We start from the raw sequence: 15,076 nt of genomic DNA on the forward strand, positions 1-15,076 counted from the left end.
CAGACTAGATTCATTACCTTTACTTGGGCTGCTCTGGAAGTATGTAATTCATGTCAAAATAGAGCTGGGAACCATACATGCTAATGCTCACTGCCTTTTAGACTAGATGTCCAATCGTTTTGTCACCATGTTCATAATCAGTTTTCCCTGAGTTAGGTGTAGGGAGGATTGGTGACACTGTCTTAAGAAGACATTTGATGTAGAAGCATACTGAAATCTTTCCTGAAGGACATGAAACATCTTACATGTGCTGGTCCAACACTTGACTCCAGAACCCTTGTTTTTCTGGTTTAAAACTTTGATTTCTTTCCTCTGAGGTAGTTTGCTGTTGTGAACAATAATTATTAATTATTATGTATGTAATAGAACTTAATATTACTGCTTTAAGTGTCCTCTAGTAGAAAGAATAATATCTGTTGCAAAGGCCATTGCTCAAATACAAGTATTCACATTTCTAGTGGCAAAAGTAGCCTGGAATAGGCTTCCCACCAGTTGTCGAGGTATGATTCCCTTTCCACTTCCCTTCATATCAAAACAATGTAAAACTATCGACTGGAGAGTGAGACCCAGGAAGTAAACTAAATAACATTAGTAGTTGCAGGCCGGAAGCTTGTCACGTTTGGTTATCTCACCCTCAGTCTGGGTTTTTTTAGTCTAGAGTAGTCTGAGCTGCTCATTTGGGGCTCTGTTGCAAAGAACATCAGGGAGAAGGCCTAATAAAAAGTACAGTGTTTTTCAAGGAGAATAATGCTACTTAAGAGTACATAATGTCTGAACAAACAGGCGATGAGCAGCATATAATTCTGCACATTATGCAGTGGCATTAAATATATATGTTAGTAAGGTAGCAGATGCTGTAGTTGTGAAATTGCCATGTAAAGTAAGCAGTCTTTAGCAGCAGGGTACTGCTTCTGTGTGAGACTCCTTCACATGTAATGAATAGCTAATTTCAGCTCTCGTCAGTGGGAGACCAGAAGGGACTGAGGAGGGTTAGAGCGTTCCAGCAACCAAAACCATCAGGATGTGCTGCGATGTGCTTTTAATGGTGCAACGTTTCTGAGCTCTTGGGCGTAAATTTATAAAGAGGGATTCTCGTCTGTAACTTTGTATTCAAACTGAGCAATTACTGCTTCAAACGGACAAGCAGGCATGTGAAATGCATGTCGCAGGAATGAGAAGGTGATGGGTTTCGGTGCCTCTTCTGAGGTGGTGGGTGTCTTGTTTTTTTACTTTTTTGTGCAACCAACAGATAAAATAAAAACAAGCAAAAGCATTCATGGGAATTGGCGCTGAAAAGATAAGCGATGTTTTCACTCATACTTCTTTCAGAGCATGTGAGTGTGCTTGTTGATCCAATTAATGTATGTCACAGGTTGGAAGATTCAGCTAGCAACTGAATCTCACACTCGCACATCCCATGGCCATTGTCTTGCTGGAGGTGAGAACTAGGAATTTTCTTGCTGAGGAACAGTGTTTTCTTGCTGACTAAGCAGGGGCCAACAACCTTTGGGTATTCCAGGTTCTTTATTGGTATTATTCTGTGTTTTTAAAGTATTTTGAAGATAGTTGGTCTGATGTTCAAATATTTATGGAGGAAAATGACCCCATTTAACCTTAAAACATCACCATCGTTTGATGGGACCAACCTAGGTCTGTGACTCTGAACTTCTAAGACTTGGTAGAGAGTTTAAGAAGGGCAGGAGGTATCATATGGACATCTGTCACACTCTCATCCAGAGATTCAGACTGCAGAGAGGAAAGGCAGATTTCTAAGGAAATGGCTGCTAATGTTTGCAGCTCTTGCTATCTGTCTCACTCCTTATCAGAGGAGTTTTTTTCTGTTTGACTAAACATGAAAAAACAGATGTAGGGAAAAATCTTGCTACATAGTCTAATCTACCATGGTATAGTGAATGATCTATTTAAACCATTTCTCAGTAGATAAAAATAATCTAAATCATAGTTGACCTTCTGGAAGCATAATGCTAGTTAAACAGTTCTTTTCCTTCCCATTTGACTGAAGAGGGTATTGATGGGTTTTTTGGGGGCATCATTTTAATTTTAGAAAGTGGAGAACTCTGGCATAGTACCCAGCTGCTTCCTTCAAAATACTCTGCTGAGGGAAAGCAGAGGAGTTTTTTAGAAATAAATCAGGATGATGTTGCAGGGGTCTAGACTGAGAGCATTCTTTCTAGATACTTTACATCTCTTTTGAACTATTTAGTAAAAAGAAGACAAATCAATAGCCTTCTATGGAAGGGGCCTGACTTTGAAGTATTTCACTTTATGTTGATGAGACCTGGGATATTGGGCCTTTACCTTTTAACACGGTCAATTTTCACTTTATGGTTTTTCATCATCGTAACAAAGGCTAGATACAGAATTTAACTCTTTTTCTGTCTTTCTTATTGTGATACAGATACTTCAGATGCTAGCAAGTCTCTCGATCGGAGTATGTTGGGCAACATTGAAAACTAATTCAAACATAATCTTGTCTCTGTCTTACTATTTAAGTGCACTGTGACGACATAACCTTGGGCAAGTGACAGTGGTAATGATGTAATCGTCCAGTATGTCACTGAATTTAATCTCAATTTTTAATCTAAGCCAGAAAAGAATGTTTAACCATTAGTAAGAATATCAACAACTGATGTTAGAGGCATGATTCCTGTTCCAGCTTTTCTTCTCGCAAAGGGCACTGTCTGTCTTTACCTGCATCTGTTTCAAAGTTTGTATAAACATTTGTTTTTTCTTCAAGAACTTGAAATGGTATTCCTTTTTTTCTCCCAATTATGTTTACGTAGGTTACAGTAAAAGTTAAGAGCATAGACAGAGAGCCTTTTCTTATTGCAAGAGGTAGACCTGCAGGCATGAAACCTGCATCAAAAAGATTTAGAACCTCTACAAGACCAATGTCTAGTTTGAGATAAAATCGATAACCTTGAGTCACAAAATTAGTCAGCAGTGTACTAATCTTGTGGGTTGGGTTTCATGTTCATCATGAAGTCTAACCCTTGACTATTTTAGTAGGCAACCAAAGCTAACAAAACAAGCCATTAACCACATTTCCACAAGTACATTACCTACCAGCTTATCACAGATGCTAATAGTTGTAGTATAAATAGGTTATCAGAAACTGAAGCACAAAAATAAATGTCAAGAGAATGCAGAGATCTGGAAGGGAGAGAGTTACTTCATCATTGCATTAAAGCAGCTTGTTTCTTGGCTCACTGGTAGAGAGACTTGCCATCCTTGAGGTTTTTGTCTTCTGTCTCCTTGGTTTTGTGTCTCCCTGTAGTGCATTGTAAAAGTGAAATAAATGATGGTGGTTTTGTAATTGTTTCCTTTTCCTCTGTCGAAAGGTAGTTGTAAGGTATTCCTTGGCTTGTCAGTGGAAGTTAAAAATATTATATGTTACCAGATGTGCTTTTTATTGGGGTCCTCATTCTAATAGCTTATGTACTGTAAAACCTGGTCTGAAGGCCAAACCAGAGCATGCTGAATTCCAGTAACTTGCTTAATAAATCTAAATGACAAATTAGATTGTGTTTAGCTGTATAATTTGTCCTCCTTCCTTAGATTGTCTTCTTTAATTTATCCTGGAAGTTTTGCTTCTTTGATTGTGCAGTTCTGTTTTTTCCTTCTTCCCTCTGCCTTGCCAAACTTTTAACTATCTTTATGTTGTTGTCTGGAAAGTTTTGATTTTGTGGGTCTGAGGCATGAGTTTAAAAAAAGAAATGTTGCAGTTCATTGTTCAACCCTATGCATGCTAATAGAGGCTTAGATAACATGTACTAACATACTATCGAGAACCTGATTAGCAGTCAGAATAACTGTAGGTCGTTAAAATTCTGGGTGCTGCAGGTTAAAGGTAAATATCCCTAAGAACTTCTTGACTCTGACAAGGAAGCATGGTATGCCTTGTTCATTCAAGGAGAATTAGTGTGTGGCTTGAGAGGAAGGGGTGGGCTTCTAAATTATGTCTTTAAGAAAATTGCATATTAATCTTACCTACATTGTTTGAGGAGCAGCTGTGTGCTCTGAATGTGCTAGAATTGGTTTAGTCAGTAGAAGAATGTGTATCAGACTCCCCCACCTGTACACACCTACCCCTACTTTTTCCAAATGCTTGCTATGCACAGAGCTCCCAGAAATAAAAAGAAATTAGGGCATGGGAACATAAGTATTTTTTGTTTGAACTAACAGATATTTGTATTTTATAAATATAAAAAGATACATGAACAACTTACACTCAAAACTGTGCCTTTGGAAATCCGTTTTTCTTACATGAAGCGTATTCATTCTGCACCCCATGTCTGGAAAGAAGTGGTGCACGTGTATATATGGAGGAGTACTAGTATGGCAAGTCTTATCAGCCAGTTTTGACTATGGGGTGCACTAGCCATATCTACTGTATATTGATTTGATTTCATCAAGTAATAACTGGAACAGCGAGAAGTGAATTAGGATCCTAGTAACAGTATGGAGAAACTGTGAACCACAAGAACCTGATCTCATACTGTATATCCACTTGTGTGGGTTTAGGCTGTGTGCCAGTGTTATCAAGGATATTTTCATGTATGTGACCTTTGCATGACCTTTGTTTAATGCCTTTATTGTTATTACAGTAGTTTCTTGGGATTCCAGTCTGCATTTGGGGCTACACTGCAGTTGGCCCTGGACAGCTAGAAAAAAGGATACTTCCCCTGATGTTGGCTTCAGCCCTGCAAGGGTGACTCACTTATGACGGTGGTTTTTTAGATTTTCATTCTAGAACTCTTTCAACACTATGGGTTTAGTGGCTTTTTCTCTGCTGCTTTGTCAGGAAATACTATGTTGTACTTTCATTATTTTTGCTGGAATCCCTTGTAGTGCTCTGGTGACCAGAGGAAGTTGCTGAAAATGTTTATCTTGTGAGATTTACTGTCCAAAACGTGCTGAGCCCCTCCCAAATTCCTGCATAGTGACTGTTGTTTGTACACTTAAACCCCTCTTTTTCTTTTTTTTCTTCCACTTTGATTATGAATAAACCAGGAGTTCAGTGAACATCCTGACTCTTGCTAGTAACAAACATTTGTTAAAAAATTAAAGGAACAAAAACATTTTGTAAATGTTAAGAATTAAGTCTTTGTGAATATTTAGTATACAAGTGGAAGAATAGCATCATGTCCATAAAGAAAGGGTCTCTTACTTTCTGGGAGTTCTAATGCTGTTCTTCATTTGGCACAAGTGCAGCATTGATCTCTTCTTTTTTTTTTTTTTTTCCCCTCCCCTTTTTAAACAAAAGAAAATGATTTATTCCACAACTAGTAATGGAAATGGGAGTGGCAGTTTCCTCTTAGGCCAAGTATAACATTTCCTGATAGAGGGTCAGTTTAGTTTCAAAATTATATTGGCTTGCACTTTTGCATAGTTTAAGCTTGAACTGTTTGAATGCAATCTTAAATTACTCAATCAGTTAAATGTTTTGTGTTGTTGGAATGACCTAAATACTTTTTACTGCAGGATGACTGTTTCAGAAATCCTGTGTGGGTTTTCCCAAACTGTAAGGAGGGCTGTGGAAATGCAGACATACTCTTTTCAGGAAGTAGTAATTTTCTAATCTTTTAAAAATCTCTTCTGAAGTTTGTATCAGTGATTGCTATTGTCTTCCTTTGTAGGATATTATCCACCTCCCATTAAAAAATACAGTAAGAGTTTGATCAAGGCCTTATCAAGAAGATGAAAAGGCAGTTTTTCCTGATGATAAAGCAGTGTTGAGTCAGCCTTTAATTTTTAAAGGTTTTTCCTTCTTGCTTTCATGCATCTTCTGATGAAGCTCTGTACTGTTCTGTGGCCTATGTTAGTTGAATTCAGTTTATCTTTGAAAGGCCATGTAGACAACTGCTGCTAATAATGCTTCATTTGTAAAAGCCAAGCAGCCTTGGAGCCTTACAGAGTCAGTGTACAAATTAAGTCCAAGATGAACCCTAACTTAAGATGATAAAGTGAAGCCGATATAGCCTGTGTGACATAAGCAGAGAACATCTAGTAGCAGCACTAGAGAGTGTGAAAAGAGCAGAGATGTGGTTGAACTGGTGGAGGGAAATTTGGTAAGACTGGGTTCTTCCTCTCTTTCCCTCCCTTAAAAATGAGCAGGTCTTGCTGGAGGTTTTCTTTAGTCTCAGATGATTTAACTTCTGTTATTTCCTTCTGGTGGAGACAGGTGATTTCTTAGTTGAAGGTAAGCCTTTAACTGTAGACATGTAATACAGAAAATTTCCCCTCTTAACATTAAGCATCTAAATAGTATATTGAAAAAATGACCGTATTATATCAGTTTGACAGGCAAGGCATCTTCTAAGTTTCTTAAAACAACTGATAGTCTCTAAATATTTATTTTCATTGTTGTAAGAGCAGCCTATTTCTTGTTGTATTGCTTTTAGGATATTTTAATGAAAGCAGGAGGTTTAATCTGAGTTTGTTTGGTTTCATTGCTCTTCCCCATATGCAGTGACTTTCCCATTTGTGATATTTATACTTGTGCTGCAGCAAGTAAGCATAATTTCTCCCCACAAATGTGATGCGAAAAGTAAGTAGCAATAAAAGCTGAGATGGCATCACCTTGGGAGCTAGATATCCTGGGCTATGAGATGAATCTCTGCTGCCTGCTTCCTAAGCAGGAGGGATTCCAGCTTCTGCTCACCACAGTAGAGGGAATTTGTCCTCAAAAGCTAGGAACAAATGTCTTTGCACTGATCCTCTGAAGACTGGTCATAATCAGTCCTTGTTCTTGGGCACCCTTAGCATGTTCCCAGGATGCGGATCCTTGCAGACTGTTTGCACATCCTGCTGTCTCAATCTGTTTCCTTTGCAAAAAACAAGGGCTTGTGAATTTCATCAGCAGGGTGAACGTTTATCAAAATTTGTATGTAGATCAGTAATCTGTCTTAACCTCTTGTTTCCAGCTTTTGTTATGGCTGAATGTAAACTTGAGCCTGATGCTGGCCTACATTTATATTCTATTACAATTCACCTATAAACATTTTAGTGTACATTAGCTGGATGGTCTGGGCAGTGTGGTTATCAAAAGCTCGATTATTTTGGAGTAGTTCCACTTCTAGCAACTTCTGTGAGTATTACCCTTTTTTCCTTACCCTTCATTTTGAATTTACTTCCAGTTTTTCTTTAGCACCAGTGTAGTTTTGATAACTCCCACTTCACACTTCTGCTGCCGCGAGCTGCTGCATGACAGATCCAGCCAGTTTCCCTTAGCTGAGCCTACCAAGTCTTCCTCAGAAGGTTGAGGCGTACTATATTCCGTGTGTCATAACTCAGAGTGTTAACTTGCCCACATTCTGCAAAGCTTATGATTTCTTTAGCATTCTTGATTTTTTTTTAATAACTGTCACATGATCTCTGTGGGGTGTATTATTAGAAAAATTGTAGTATATATAAATAAATCTTCTCTCTGGTGTATCACAGTAAACTGTAGTTTTCTACCCATCAGCTTCAGGGTTTCCATGTTCGCACTGAGATTAGTTTTTTATTTTGTTTACTGGTGTTCTTATGTTATGTTGTACTGAGAGGGGAGCATAGAGAAACAAAGTTTGTTTTAAACCGATGCCCTTTAAAAACAAAACAAGCAAAACCCAACCAAACAGCAACAAACCACCAAGCCAACAAAAAGGCTTGGATTTTTTACCTGGTAGAGGGCGACCTGCAGCCATGGATTGCTAGCCTTCTTGATCTGACAGGAGTCAGTCAGCATTCACACTTCTAGCACACTTCTAGAGGATGCTTGGCACTATGTTAAGCCTTTGATTGAAGAGACTTCTCTGCTTCTGCTTTGTGAGCCGTATCGTTTGCCATAGCATTCTAGATCCCAATTTGAGCATCAGTGTGCTAGAGGTAGAGTTCTGTGTTACTGCTGTCTGGAAGGGATTTTTTTAACATCTCTTATTTACACAAAGATTTTGCAGCTTTTGCTTTGCCCACAAAGCTAATGCTGCAAACACCGGATATATCCATATTAAATGAAGTGCAGACAACTTTCAGGTTTTGCAGAGATGTGATCCAAGGCTGTGAGCAGTGCTGGTGAGAATGTCATTCTGTAGTTTGTGTGGGGTTCCTGTGGGGTGGGTTGCAAGTTGTTCAACCACAGGGATAGCAGTGAAACATTGAAGGACCCTTGAGGCCGTGCTCATGGGGTGCATGTTTTGTTCAATGCCTCCACCTCCAGACATCAAGAGCTGCTGCAGTTTGCATCTGTCTTAAAACAGTCCAGATCTTATATGGGTGTTAGGCAGGGGAAGGCATTTTGCTATAGTTTGCTGTTTGAACAGTCTTTTCCTCTCTTTAGGGAAGAGTAGTCTGGATGGATGTATCCCATCCACAGTCATTCATGACCCCCACTTAAACCACAGTGATAAGTGGCTGCTTTTGAGCAGCAGATATGTGATCAAGCTTGACTTGAGGGGTTAGTGGAGGTCTTTGTCTAATGAATGTAGTTAGTTGAACAGTTCTGGGACTTGGAAGGTTTGGACTGCTGAAAGAAGTCCTGAAAGATTTTTTTAATTTTTTTTTTTAAATGCAACTGTTGAATTCACAGTGTTGGGATAAATAAATCTTGCTGTTGAAGTCACTAGTGCTGTCAGGGTTACAGCATGCATGTTTTTGGATGTATGCCAGCAGTAGTGAACTTTAAAGTTGTCAATGGAGCATGTGCGTGCAGTTATTTAATACTTCCACTCTCCCTTGCAAAAGTCCCAAAATATTAAATCCTGACTATTGTCTTTATGAAAGAGAGTTGTGGAATCCAGGAGGTTGTTTAACGGGTCTTCTGTTAGTGTTTGGATGCAGTGTTAATACCAATTTTATCCTAGGTGGCAGTGCTTTCAGAATACAAGTTTTTCTATACCCTGTGCATTCATTGCATACAATAAACATCTTATGTACTGCTTTTGTTAATTAATCTTTTTTTTTCTTTCACTCCTCATTACCTTTATACTGGCATGTTTAAGGTACTATGGGTAAGTATTTTCCATTTTAAATCAATGTTTTCTCTGGTTTATAAATAGTCTGTTAACATTAGCTTCAGGCTGAGTGGTGGCATGCAAAGTTTTGACTTCATAATAATTTCGAAGTGTGGTGTTAATCTGTTTTTAGAGTGTTCCAAAGTTCAGACAGAATTGAATGTAGGATACTACTTTACTATCTTAAAGGAAAACCACTTCTTAAAAGACAAAATTTGAATGAGGTAAACATGGTTTAGACTTTTGCTTGTCTTGGGGAAAAAAAAAATGCAACCACTGGTCTGAGTTATGAAAAAATAGCTAATGGGCATAGTTGGAAACTACTTTCCATAAGCATTTCTTGTTGTTGTTGTTTGGTAGGCAAGATGAAGCAGAGGTGTTTTTCGCTTTACACAGTGATTATGTGTTTGCCAAGTAATATGGTAGTCTGAATAAATCTTAGCTGGTAGGCCTGCAAGTTAATTTAAATGACTGTTAAAGATGGAGGGTATGATTCTGATTACCACCATAAAGTTATATGGGGGGAGGTTATCCATGTAGGTCTTGCATGCTGAAGATTCCCCAGCTCACAGAACAAGCTCTTCAATATTTTTTTTTTCCTCTTTAAGTAACCTCATCTGCTGGTCTCTTCTGTGAATGTAAAACAGCTCATGCATTTTCCTGACTAGGAGTATATATATGGTTTTTGAAAACTACTTTGAAAAAGGGTCAGTGAATCAATATTCAGGAACACATCCATGTTCCAAATACAGTTGGTAGCATATTTCCTAATTTTAGGATAATGTGTGCATAGTGGATGAGGCATGCATGGTGTTCTCAAAATGTACACGGCAGAAAGCTATTCAGAAGCACCATTTTTTAAGCTTTAGGGCATTTCTGTAATCCAGTTCTGACACTTTTAAATTTTCTGTAAAGGATAAACAATACCCAGTGGTGATGTATGGTTGCATTTAAATCAAAGCTTTCAGTTGCAAGTGTGAACTTAAACTGGTGGTGTTATTTTTTTAAAGACTGTAATTCTTGACAGCACAGATATATTTTTAAGATACGCAATACAGGTTTGCATTTTTTAATAGATTTTGTTAAAGTACTATTACTGTATGTTTATAAGAATAGCCTGCTATTTTTTTAAGCTGGTAATGTGTTTGTTTTGATGTCATGTTATTGGTATTTTTCAATAGGCAGCTAAAAAGTTCGAGAGAATTGTTTTTTCAAGTAAAGCCCACTCCATAATAGCTTGACTGAATCACAAGTGAATGCGGCTCCCCTTGAATGAGAGGTTTTTATCTTTAATTTCTTTTTTTCCTGTGTCTACAGGAGCATCTTAAAATGTTTAATTCTAAATTACTGAGAGGAAAGAAGCCAACAGTCTAAAACTTTAGATTAAATATTGAATTGCTATATTGTACTCGTTTTATTTCCTTGAACCACAACACCATACAATATCGGCATAATTCCACCCTGCCGCTGCCACCCACCCCCACCCACCCACCCACCCCCTGCCACTTGTTGTTCTGAATACCTTTTGTTCATTTTGGTCTTTATCTTTTTAAAATGCGTCTTTGGACTTGGGTATATTATGGAAAATGCTTTGTAACATCAGGTGACCGCAGAAATGAATTAAGCTTGTGAGATGTCATTGATGATGCTTATTTAGTGCAGTAACTTTTCTTATTCCTTTGGATTAGTGGAACTCACGATTTCAAAATTTCTTTTTGACTTGAGTAACTAAAAGCCGACCTGCTGCTTCTTCTCCACATGCCACTGTCATTTCTCCTCTTTAGTGCCTTACAGTTTGAAGTTTCTTTTGTTTTATTCTAAAGTAGTTCTTTTTTATGATAAGCGTATATACTTGTGCTGGCAAATACTGCATTGTAGTAATGTGAATTTTCATTTATCAGGCAGCTTTACAATCCCAGAATGTTTGTAGTTAATGGATCTGATGCTGTCAAACAGATTTTGGCAAAAATTGCTTTGTAAAATTCACTGACTACTTAATGCTTTCCTCCTGATGGTACTTTGGCACAGTCCCCTTCCGAAAGTATGGCAGCTGAAAATGCTGGTTTTTTGGCTGTTAAATAATTTTTGTGGTGTATTTGAGGTGAGTGTTCAACAGAAGCAAAATCACTTTGTAAAAGAACTTCATTTGATACATTGTCTTAATGCTCCAACTGCTTTTCTAAATGCATTTTTGCAGAACGTAAAGCCTCTGCGCATTGAAAATGTCAGCAGAGCTTGAATTACTGGTCACGTGCTGGTTTGAAAACAGTGAAACATTTTGATCTGCAGCAGCTGAAGGGAAAAGGTGAAACCAGCCTGCTCTATAAATAGCTTCTGTAGCGAACGCACACTTTTCTGCCTGCAACTCTTTTGTCTTTAGATAATAATGAATGAACTTTTTAGTTTAAAAGTGAAACATAAGTGTTCTTGGGGTGTTTTGAATGGATAAATATTTCCAGCGAAGTTTTGTAACTTTGAGTAAGAGAGGAATTTTTCCCTTTGAAGGGAAATATGTATTTGGAGTGAAGGCTTGCAGCTTATAGCTGAAAAGACTTTTTTTCTGCTCTTTTGGATCTGTTAGTGAAATGTCATTATCTTCAGTCCCCATGCAGATGATTCCTTTTGCCTTCTTCCAGGAGCATATAAGGTCTCTCTTCTCGGCAGGCTATAAATTACTGGCAGTGAAAGCTTTCTAGCAAAGCAGTGTGTCAATTTTTTACCTGCTACTAACTTTTCATACTTTATTTGGAGAATATTAGATGGTTAGGTTAAAAAAAGGTTAAGGATATGTCTGTGGGAGGGGAACAGACCTCCCTGTTGAGAACTGGGCAGTGTTGTAGGCAGTAGAGAAGGTGGCATTTGATGTCTCTGGTAGGTTAAATTGTAACAGCCCTACCAGGACTTCTGAGCTGAAATTTCCTGGTTTTTCTCTGGTGTGTTGAAACCTTTTTAAAGGTCATATTTACTAACAACAATTTCTTTCTTTAAAAACACAAACAAAAGAAGAGGAGGAAAATAGTGTTTCTTAACTACCAGGCATAGTATATCGTTGCAGCATAGTTAAGACAGAGCTTCTACATTTTAGCCTGCAAAAGCAGCTGATGTTTTTGTTTAAACCCTCTGTAATTTAAGAAGGGTAGGTTAGGTAACTTGGCTGTATTAGTGCTGTCATTGTTCAGACCAAGATCCATGTTTATAAATGTTGCTGGTTGTAATATGAATTCTCAAAAAATCTCAATGGAGAGGAGGAGCTGTGAGCTGCATTTGTGTCTGAACAGTGTAGGGACTTAGAGGCATGTCTGCTGTTAACTCTAATTATTTCTGGAGACATTCATCTTTCCAGGAAGTTTTTAACTTTTCTGAATGCTTGAATTATATACTGCCAAATTAAAACTGATATTACTGTTGGAGTAGCTGGTTGGACATTTGTGGGTTTTTTTTTAAACCAGTTTAACAGAAAATCTTTCATTGGGACTTTTTCTGTTGGAATTAATATGAATCCAGGTACTTACTGAGGGTAGGAAGGAGTGAGATCAGGCCCTTTCAGTGTTCAAGTGTTAGGCTTTTCCTCAGTTAATAGATGAGAGACAGTTTTATGTATGCTTCATAGAAAAGTGATATTAAAAAGAAAAATCTCCCATGCAGTTTCTCTGGGACCACCAATCCAACTTGCACTTACTGGGAATTAACCTGAAATAAATAGAGCTGACTAAGTTTTAATGAAATATCTCTTCTTGAGAGAATACACTTATAGGAGCATGTGTGACTACATGGAAAAGGAAGGGAAAGGCAAAGGGAGGAGCTCATGATGCGAGGGGCAATTCCACTTCCCTTCTCTGTATTGAGCAGAGGTGAGCAAGAATACTGCCTACGCCTGGGCTTGTTCGTCCACTCCCCTTCCTCTCTGTGCACTTTTTAGCTTACTGCCTTTTCAGCCTTGACTCTTAACTACTTTAACTGGTAAACATCCTCTTGCAAAGTCGAGGTGACTGTGTGCCTATGACCTTCTTCAGGGTAGAATATCAGAGTACTGCAGTTGAATGTAATCCAAAAAGTGATGCTGACTGCACAACCTGCTCTGAAATGTACAGTGTAAACAAATGGAAAAAAAGAGAGATTTTCCTCTGTTTCCTGTAATTTGGCAAGTTTTTTAAAACACTTGGAGATAACAACATTTTGGACTAGAGCTCTGTATGTGTTTCTTTTTCCACCTAATTTTGATGTGATAATGCTTCCTACAATACACTTTTTTGGTATTTCAAGAATACCAAATCAGTTTTGGACTTTGACGGAGTGTGGTTTTATATTATTTCCATTGTAAATAGTTATGTATGACACCTTACTTGTAGTGTCCATCCCAGATTTTATATGCCGTCTGTTTAAGTTTAATACTGGTACGGCACGTGAAATTTAGTTTTATTGCCCTATATTTATGCGTCTGACTTAATGCTTGAGCCAAAATTGGTGTCATGCTTACATACAAAAGAAACCCCCAAATTCTGCTATTCAGTGATAGGAAATATTGAGAGCCAAACCTGGGCCTTCATGTTGAACAAACAGAGATGGGTTTAGTTCTGATCTTCAGAGTTTGAGACCTTGGTTCAACAGGGTGCTGTGTCAACTAGTAGCATCTTTGCTGAAGGGAACATCTTTCTTATGGTATACCATACCTTTTTATAATACAAGAAAACCTAGCTCTTTTGCCTTGTGATTTACTGTGCTAAATGGAAAACAGGACCATCATTCAGACTTCTGAGACAGTACCCACCTGTCTCATTCTGTATTATAAACCTGGTATTGTGTGTATTGGTAAGTGCAGCAGTTTCCATCTCCAGAGAGCTACCAAACATAGCCATCCTACTGGATCGCTTGGGTGAAGGTGAGCTTTAACATGAGCTCAGTGGTGGGAGAGGTGAAAGCAAAGAGTTTAAGTGACTTGTGTCTGTGAGACAGTGGCAGAGTTGAGACTAGGACCTGGGTTCGTGCCACTAGAGTGCACTACTTCCCTCTTACTAAGAGGTGGTTAAATTTGGTGGTAGGTGCTGCAGGCTCCCTGGTGTGGGGTTAGGAAAATTGCTGCCAACTTGCTGAGGTACTGGGAGTTTCATGTTGGTCTTAATTGGATGTAGCTCTGCTTCTGCAGCTATCATTTACCAAATAAATGTTTTTCTTACTGTCAAATTTTTATGAATGTTGTGATGGAACAGCAAAGAGGGCTTGTAAACTAGCTTTTTACTCCCCTTCTGATTTTATTGGAGATGAAAAGGGTATGAAAGAAAGGGCTAATCATATTTGTAATTAAAGCAAGCTTGTTAAAATATATAATTCCTCAGAAATAGATGATGACTTTTACTTTATTAACAAAAGGCTACTGATAATGAGATATAGTGTTTTACTTCCATTAAGTTCTCTTTTTTTCACTGCACAGGTTTCCACTTGAGTGGCACAGTGACAGAGCCTGCAATGCAATCGGAGCCAGAAACTGTTTGCAATGTAGCTATCAGCTTTGATCGTTGCAAGATTACCTCAGTGACCTGTAGCTGTGGAAACAAGGACATATTTTACTGTGCCCACGTTGTGGCACTCTCTTTATACCGGATCCGCAAGCCAGATCAGGTCAAACTGCATCTTCCCATTTCAGAGACACTCTTTCAAATGAACAGAGACCAACTACAAAAATTTGTACAGTATTTGATCACAGTGCACCACACAGAAGTTTTGCCAACTGCTCAAAAATTAGCAGACGAAATTCTTTCTCAGAATTCAGAAATCAATCAAGTCCATGGTGAGTTTGATACTTGTTCTTCCTTCTGCTTCTTTCCCTCTTTGGTTTTGAGCTTTTTTTTTTTGTGGCATTTAGAAGTGTGACCTGGTGAGGCCCCTTCCAGCCTGAATTATTCTGTGATTCTATGGTGTTTTTACTAAAGAGGGTTTTGCTATTGAACTTTCGCTGCAAGATGTTTAGAAAGCAGTACTTTTTGGAAAACAGAAGAATTCATAAGCAGTGAGCTTGTCTCCAGTGGTTAATATGTGGCCTAATATGCTTCACGCTTATATTTTCT

The 15,076-nt window shown here is 38.2% G+C and overlaps 1 protein-coding gene across 2 annotated transcripts in view; it reads left to right on the forward strand.

Annotated features, from left to right (window-relative positions):
- ZSWIM6 (zinc finger SWIM-type containing 6) overlaps positions 1–15,076 on the forward strand; it is a 112,554-nt gene that overhangs the window by 48,981 nt on the left and 48,497 nt on the right. The window contains exon 2 of one of the 2 annotated variants that reach the window (XM_074855293.1): positions 14,443–14,799. The exons of the other annotated variant lie outside the window; for it this stretch is intronic. Within the exon in view, the coding sequence (XP_074711394.1) occupies positions 14,443–14,799 (357 nt within the window). The remainder of the gene's footprint in view (positions 1–14,442; positions 14,800–15,076) is intronic. 2 annotated transcript variants of the gene reach the window in all.

This window comes from Strix uralensis, chromosome Z (assembly GCF_047716275.1).
Source record: "Strix uralensis isolate ZFMK-TIS-50842 chromosome Z, bStrUra1, whole genome shotgun sequence".
NCBI classification, from domain to species: Eukaryota; Metazoa; Chordata; class Aves; order Strigiformes; family Strigidae; genus Strix; species Strix uralensis.